Raw genomic sequence first — 8,644 nt, 5'->3', positions numbered from 1 at the left:
ACATCTGGTGAAAATTTCATGTCATTAGCACCTCTAGTAATATATTTACTGAGAAAAATGGTGACGTGTTCAATACTTATTTTACCAGCTGTATCTGGTCCATATTATATTTTTGAACTTTGCAACACAAAGAGTGAAGTTACAACACAATGTAAAAAGTTTGTAAGATGTTGTTTAGCTTTAATTTTTTTATCCTTCATCTTCACATTATCAGACAACCAGTTCCATTAGACAGTTATCCGTCTCTACAGTCCATTAAGCAGTCTTCTCTTCCTCCTATGTCCAGCTTGGATGCTGCCAGCATTGGCTTCATCATCATCATTGATCGGCGAAAAGACAAATGGAGCTCAGTGAAGGCCTCTCTATCGAGGATCGCTGTAAGTTGTCTGAGAAGTTTGTTATCCAGTCACCATGAACGTTACATTCAGTTCATTGCTCATGTGAATGTCACCAAGTAGTGGCAGAGAATAAACCCATCTCCATGCTGCTTTCAGGGAATAATACAGATAATCTTATTTTCTTTAAAAGATGCTTTTCCTCTTGTTTGTCAGATCTTGTTATACAGTATAAACGGCTGTAAAGCAGACTTAATAAATGCCAGTACAAATGTAAATCAATTTAAAATGGGAAACAAATAATCAGAAGGTTGAGATGAGTTTTAAGTGTACAGGAAGTTCATGTTGTTTTTCTAGGGAGCATTTCCAGGAAATCTTCAGCTGGTGTTGGTGCTGAGACCGTCCAGATTCTTCCAGAGGGCGATATCAGACATCGGGCTGAGGCTGCACAAGGATGACTTTAAAATGAAGGTAATGAACTCAAACACGTTTCTACTTAAGTAAATGAACTTTATGAGTGAACAAAAGCTACATACTTAAAGCTGAATGAGTTAAACAACTGCATCATGAGGCAAACGTGGAAGAGCCTTGTGTGTTTTATCAAGTGAGAGATAAAAAACTTTATTAAAGTACAGAGATAAACAAAACAACAACAGTGCAGCAGGTTTGTCACTAGGATTAAAAGGTTTGGAAGGAGCTCAGACCCTGGGACTTCAGGAAAGTATTTATGTGGGCTTCAAACTGTTTTAACTGATGACTCACAACATCACTCTTCCAGAATGAATTAATATGCGTTCAAACTTTTGATGTACAATCAGACAAATAAATCTGTATGTCATTAAAACTTATGGCAGTGGTTCCCAACCCATTTATCTCAAAGCCCCCCTTTCTTACTTCCAAGCAAAGATGAGCTCCCGTACTCCACCAATCCCTCGCTACTCCCCATTTCTTGAATATAATGTAAACCACTCCTTTAAAACACTAGTGTCATTAACATATCAATATTTGTCCAAATTATGCATGAAATAAACAGTAGTGTTGTGCTAATTAGCTGCTAATATACAGTCAAAAGCATAAAGCTAATCTCTCCTGAACACTCATGTGGGAAAAACACATTTTCTAGATACGCAGTTTACAACACAGAAAATAAACTACAGTTAAACAGATGTCTAATATTGAAGTAACAAACAACCTACCATGTTGGGCAATGTATTTAACTGTAAATGTATAAGTTTGTATAAGTTTTTGAGATATTTGTTTCTCTCTTATTTTTGATAGATGCCAGGAGATGCTATGTTCTCGTGTTCTTTTACACTTTTTTATAAATGCAATAAATATTGCTATTAAAAGTGATCCTCTTTAAACAATTGAAGGCAAACATGTGTAAAAATGATGTATGCCCTTTAAATCATTTGAAATATATAAAAGTTACAAACCCTTTCGAAACTATCGCATGAAAGAGCTGAATGTTTGGCTATACGAACGACACGAACAGCACAAAGTATTCAAAAAAATATCATAGATTGCAAATAAATAGGATTACAAGAAAATAAATAATAGTTTTTGTTCAATTGTATTGCATCATAAAATATGTTTGACTTAGCTTTATGTATAAAACCAATGAATCCAAAGTGTTTTTCACGAAATAAAGCTTTATTTCAAGCTAAATGAATTACCTTTAAATGATGTAGGTCATCATGGAAATACAGTAAAAGAATGTGTTTTTCTCTAGATCGTTATGCTGAACTCTCTGTCAGAACTACACAGCTATGTGGATAAGGAACAGCTGACCCGGGAACTGGGAGGAAGTCTGGAGTACTCTCACAGTCAGTGGATCCACCATCGAACAGTAAGTAAATATCCAGGACTGAAGCTGACATAAAGAACATTTCTGCTCAACCACTGATGATTGATCCACTCATCACATTACAAAGCAGGGATTCAACAGGTAAACTGGTGCTCTAGGCAAGATTTCAGGTGGTGCCCCTTGTGCAGTTTTCTAATTCTCCCCACCCATTTACAAACATTCACATACCAATTTTTTTCTTTTTTTGAGAAAAACAGAGAGAGAAGTAATTAGAAAGATAGAAAGATTGAAATAGCGATTAGAAGTATATTAAATATACACCAACAAAACACAGGACCACACACCCAACATCTGTCCGCTCACCTGAAAAATAAATGGATAAATACATGGAGGGCATATCTAAATATATACTCATACCCATACATATATAAAGATATACATACCTACATTCATAAATATTGTCACTATATACACATAGACATATATACACACTCAGTGACCAGTCAGAACCCCCCAGATCAGAGCACCTGTTTGTGAGCGGTTGTGAACATGTGTGTATATACAAGATGTCTCCAATGGAATATTTAATAGTGACTGTGGAGGACTGGAGACCCAACCCCCAAGACACGAGGCAGACATAGGGAAGACCAGAGCCCAAGGGCCCGAGAGGAATCCCGAGCGCAGAGCCCCAAGGGGCACCCGCATGGGAAGATCTGCCCATCCAGCCCCCAGATCAGACCATAGGGGAGAACTGGGAGAGTCCCCCCAGCGACCACACACACAGCCCCCGGGGCCAGCAGCGACAAACTCATGGGCCCCACCGGCACCCGCCATACCAGAGAGAGGTCCGGGCCCCCAGGGCGCACCCCCTCCAGGYCAAAGCCCGACAGGTCCAGAGGCCCCGAGCCCCAGCAAGCAGTCACCAGGCCAGGCCGGCACACACCCCAGCGCCCAGCCCCAGACCCCGGGAACCCCCAGCATGCCGGCGGCCACATGCCAAATTAAATAATTTTGTCTTTGATATTATTTTTATCTTTAGAAATAAGTTCGTCCAGTTAAAACAGTTAGAAATATAATTAATTTGAAAATGAATACCAGTCTACCTCGTACCTGCTGACATCTGCTGACAGCCATGAGGAACACCTGTTCATGTTAACCAGCAGCTGTGGAGTGGAACAGTTCTAAGTGGGTCCAGGGATATACTCCCTAATTCATCCCTAACATGATTGCAAAATTTTAATGCAAGTTAACATTTTAAAGACTTTGAAGGGAAAACCCGAAATCTACAAAAAATTAACAAGAGTTCTGATCTAAAAGATGCTGTTTAATACCAGTTATCATTTTTTGCATTTTTATTTCTGGAAACATTTTTACAGTTTGAGTATTTTGTTTATTCTGTTTATAACAGTTTCTGTCTTTCATAACATACAAGAATTTAATAACAATATACCTCCAAAAATAAATGGCCCATGTACAGTAGATTGTGATGAACTTAATGGTTTAACTTTTAATTTAATCTTAAACTCAATAAAAAAAGTTTTTTGTAACATAAACAGGGCAATGTTGAAAACTTTATTATTTCAGGCAGCAGCAGCAGTGATGCATTCCTTCTAGGGCTGCAGCTAACTATTATTTTAGTAATCAATTAATCTATTGATTATTCTGATGATTAATTTAGTAATTGGATATAAAAAATTGTCATGTTCTGCAGTAATTACTTAGGCTTATTTTGTGAGAAATACAGTTATTTAATTTTGTGAAGGGATAATCTACACCTGCTGATGACCCTGCTGCAATCAAAGTAAAATTACAATACCAGTTGTATTAATTTAAGCATTTTAAGCTCAAGTTACTTGTATTTATGTGTGTTAGGTTTGAGGAGGCATTAATTAAAAGCACTCTGTCATTGAATCATTTTTAACCATCACTGAAACATCTAACTGCTGTAAATTTATTGTTATGGATTGGAAAACTGAATGTCTTTTTTGTAGAGTTCACTTGTTAATTGTAACAAAAAAATCATATTTTTTTAAGACTGTTATTAGGTTGATGCAGGGCTCCCATTTAGACAATAAAAGATTTAGTCTTGACAGCTTAGCTACAAACAAATATGGCAGTAGTGATGAAGGCTAAAATCATAAAAAGCAGCAGCAAATAATTGAAAAAATTGAACTATCTTCTATGAACACTTTTAAACTTGAAATATTCACTCCAAGTATCATTTAAATTAAGATAAAAGCATATCAATAAATAAACGTGTTTCAGCTCAAGCTGTCGATGTTGCTGTGCTTTTATTTTAATCTGACAAACTTACAGTAAGTATTGTTTTTAATCACACAACTTACACACCGTTTAATAAAAGCCTGCCAGGTCACCATGATTGGTCAGCACAAATAATGTTAGCCAAAATACACCTCCTCCTTGTGCATGTGTAACATGACAGATTATCACAGATTTAGGTAATCAAAGGGAACGTGAACGATACCTGTTAACTCCAGCTGTGTTCGGTACTTGCAGCAGCTTTTTTTGTTCCGGTGCAGAAACATGGCGGATGTGAAGCGTGTTGCGCGTTGTTGTCTTTTCTGTTTAGTTTTAAATGTTTCCGTACTTTTTAGAATTAGTCATTTTCTGAGTGCTTCATTTCGGCACTCTTCGTCTTCTTCTAAAGCTAAATATAGCGCTTAGCAAGCACACACGCGTCGACAGTGTAACTGTTAGCGGAAGCGCTAACGTCATAGCATTGTGTGTAACACAAATAACATTCTGGCTGAGAAAAGCGCGCTGATTATGACAGTATGTATTTTAACGAAGCTTAGAGGCAGATAATTTGCCTTGAGGAGTTTTTGTAATCGAATTACTCGAATTATTCGAGGAATCGTTTCAGCCCTAATTCTTTCATTAACTCGTTACACTTATTTACTTAATTCAATCATCATAATATTGTTTCTGTCACTCTGTGCTCTTAGAAACGCTGATTTTTGTGCATCCAAACTCCAACAAAGTAACTTTATAGGTGTGCTTCTGTCCTTTCTGCAGCTCCAGTGTAAAATGCTCATACACTTTAACTTATTGGAGTAAATACAATATGCTCCAAGTTTGCTCATTTTAAAATCTGACCTCAATTTAGATTTCTTTTTGGCTACTTGTTTTAGTTTGTTTACTCTTATTTTATTTATTTGTTTTATAGATTGAATTATTTTTATTCTATGTTTTGTGTATTATTTTATGTTTTTTGATTTTATATGTACAGCACTTTGTTGCAGCTGTAGTTCATTTAATGTGCTTAACAAATAAAGTAGTAGTAGTTTGTTGTTAATGGCTGACATGTAAAAAAGAAAACAAAAACTCCATTTATTAACCTTTATTTAACCAGGCAAATCCCACTGAGATCACAGATCTGTTTTGCAAGGGAGGCCTGGGCTGGAAGGAAACCTACTGTGTAATGTTTTTGGTCTGTGGGAGGAAACTGGAGTACCTGGGGAACATGTACGCAAGCAAGAGGAGAACATTTAAACCACACACTTAAAGCCCCCGGGTTGAAACTCAGGACCTTTTTGCTGTGAGGCACCAGTGCTAACCACTGATCCATTGTGCTGCCAGTAAACAGAATGTTAAGAAAACAACCACTAGCACCATTATCAGCTGAGTAAAGTGTTGAACTCAAGACTGTAACCAGAGACAAACCCAGCACACAGCTGATCAGCTGATGTTACATGCTTGAAACATAGCTGGACCAACACAAGGAGCTTTAGCATGTCCAGACGTTAGACGCCTGAATTCTTCTTAAGTTTCTGCAGGTCGTAGACCTCTGAGACCTCAAGCAGGCCCAGAGGTTGAACATTATTCCACCTAAAATGTTCCTCTAAGTCTTCACATTTCTTGCTCAAACTGTGTCTCTCACAGCAGACAGCTTCACCATATTTCCTTTTTAGCAACCATAAGAATGTTAACATTCCACAGTAACCATCTGTTTCTTTCATCAGGCCATAGAAAACTTTGCCTTGACGGTGAAAAGCATGGCACAGATGCTGCAGAAGTTTGGAGCGGAGCTGGCAGAAACTGAGCTTCCTAACGACGTCCAGAGCACCAAAGACCTGCTGACAGCGCACACTGAAAAACACAATAACCTCAAGGTACAGGAGTACAATACACACACGCACGCACACACTCACACACACGTGTTGTCCAGTGGGGACATTGCATTGACTTCCATTGTTTTCATTTTTATAAGCACCATAGTGTGTCACCTTTTGTTGATATGATATGATGTTTTTTCCTCATCTAACCTTCTGTGGTATTTAGTTTTTCTTTTTTAAAGGTAGCGCGACCCCTGCTGGTTGTTGCATGACCTGATCACCAGTTCCCTCATGTTTTTGTCACGTGTGTGTCTTATTGAATGAGTGTTCTTAAATGTAATTTCATTGTGCTCTGTACAATGACAATAAAGGCATCATCATCATCATTTTCTATAGTGTAACCCTGACCCCTTACCTCTAAACCTAACCTCGTACCTGACCCTAAACCTAACCTAAGCTAAATGCACACCTTAGTCCTAAACCCCTGATCTACTAACGGCATTTCCCCCCATGGGGACTTAGCTTAGGTCCCCATAAGTTCAAAACCAAACAAGTACCAGTTGGTCCCCACAAGTTGGTGTGTATGCCAAAAATGGTCCCCACATAGTAGTAGGGAACACCACACCCAAGTTACACTTAACTTTGGATTGTGATAACTTTACTAGCAAAGTCATAAAGAAATCTAATTATAGGTTGATATTGGGAAACGACTGTAGTGGTCAAATAAAGAAACATTTGAAATCTTTTGGTTCTGTTGGCTGATATGAGACATTTTGACAAGAATTTTTATTTTCAAAAAGATTTAACAGTATTTGTGTATTTATGTATGCATGGATGGATGGATTGAGGATTTGACGGATGGTAATGTTTTCCCTCCTGTACTTTGTGTGTGAATCAGGATGAACTGAAGCTCGCTCTGAGACAAGGCAGCACCTTGTTTACTTGTATCAAGGATCAGGCAGCCAGATCAGAGAACCATGAACTGAACCCAGATGAGTTGGAGAACCAGACCACCGTGGAACGGTGATTCACACCTAAGCTTCCTTTTTTTTAATAGTTTGTCATGAATCAGATTGTGTGTTTCTGAGGCTTTAGATCATATTGTTGCTGCTGTGTGTTTCAGACTCCTGGCCCAGCTGGATGAGACAGAGAATGCGTTTGAACAGTTTTGGATCAAACACCACCTGAAACTGGAGCAATGCCTTCAGCTGCGTCACTTTGAGCAGGACTTCAGAGAGGTAGCTCTGTGAAACCGTCTGCCTCTGTCCTCCAACCCTTTTCATCCAGTTTTAAAAGGATCACACTCACTATTATTTTTCCATATGAATATGTCAATAAACGAATGGGACGTTTCTTTGTCTCTGTTCTGTCTTTGCTTGTTTAGGTCAAAGTGTGTCTTGACACTTCGATGGACATCCTGAAGAACCTGTCTGACACCGGAGACTGTGTGGCCAGAGTGGAACACCTGCTGAATGATCTGAAATCCCTGGAGGAGAAGGCTCAGGTGTGTCATTTAATAAACAACACAAGTAGCTGTAGTTTTATTTTAATTCAGTTTATTTTTATAGGTCAAGTCGGTTCTGTAACACGAAACCTTCACGTACACTCCAGCAGTCTATGTGAGGGACTGATTTGCGGTAAACCCAAGTCCTGACAGGGACACATAGAGGCAAACATATACAGTAGTCTCTCACTCGCACTTAAGGATAATTTAGAGTTATATTTATCATAACATGCATGTTTTCAGTCAGTGGAAAGTGGGAGAGAACATGTAAACTCCACACATTAGGCTTCAGAGGTGATTCTGCAACCTTCTTGGTGTGAAGTCTGAGATACTCAGAGTAAAAAGAAAACAAATGAAAAACCCTGACGAAGCAGCAGAAAATGTACTCGCCAGAGAAACAACTTTTCAAGGAGACAAACAAGACACAATGGGCCTCATGCAAGAACATGTTCGTATTCTTATCCTAAATTTCTCTTACTTTTGTTCGTACTAAGGGTTCGTACGAACATGTCACGTCAGATTCAACAAACTCTTCTATCTTCAGGAAAAGTGTGTAAATGAATTCACCTGTTCGTATCCAGCTGCTCGTGCATGCGAGAGGAGATTAGCATAATTACCACCCCAAAAACACCATATAAGGCTATGTTTCCTACCTCAGATACCAGGAAGTGTCCATTTTTGAAAATGACAGTGAAAACTAAAAAGAAGAACTTTACGAGTTCAGAGATTGAAGTCCGTCTGTCAGAGATCCAGAAAAGAAAATCTGTCATTTTTAGCAGGTCAGCTGTGGAATAAAAAAGAGCTGCTAAAATTATAAACAACTGTGTTAAATCGTTTTCTTTCATTCAGAAGACACACCATCGTGCACCGTACCCCCCCCTCCCCCACACGCGCTGCAGTGGTCTCAGATGCGGGTTTGAAA

At 38.6% G+C, this 8,644-nt stretch overlaps 1 protein-coding gene across 1 annotated transcript in view; it reads left to right on the top strand.

Annotated features, from left to right (window-relative positions):
* Window positions 1-8,644, top strand: part of mcf2l2 (MCF.2 cell line derived transforming sequence-like 2) — a gene marked incomplete in the record, with an annotated part of 113,411 nt that overhangs the window by 25,176 nt on the left and 79,591 nt on the right. Inside the window, 7 exon segments of the mRNA XM_014008047.1 lie at window positions 287-377; window positions 693-806; window positions 2,068-2,184; window positions 6,126-6,275; window positions 7,117-7,241; window positions 7,342-7,456; window positions 7,603-7,722. Of these exon segments, the coding sequence (XP_013863501.1) occupies window positions 287-377; window positions 693-806; window positions 2,068-2,184; window positions 6,126-6,275; window positions 7,117-7,241; window positions 7,342-7,456; window positions 7,603-7,722 (832 nt within the window).

Source organism: Austrofundulus limnaeus, unplaced genomic scaffold (genome assembly GCF_001266775.1).
Source record: "Austrofundulus limnaeus strain Quisiro unplaced genomic scaffold, Austrofundulus_limnaeus-1.0 Scaffold47, whole genome shotgun sequence".
NCBI classification, from domain to species: Eukaryota; Metazoa; Chordata; class Actinopteri; order Cyprinodontiformes; family Rivulidae; genus Austrofundulus; species Austrofundulus limnaeus.
Note: the sequence above shows the minus strand (reverse complement) of the source record. Positions and strands in the feature narration are given on the sequence as shown.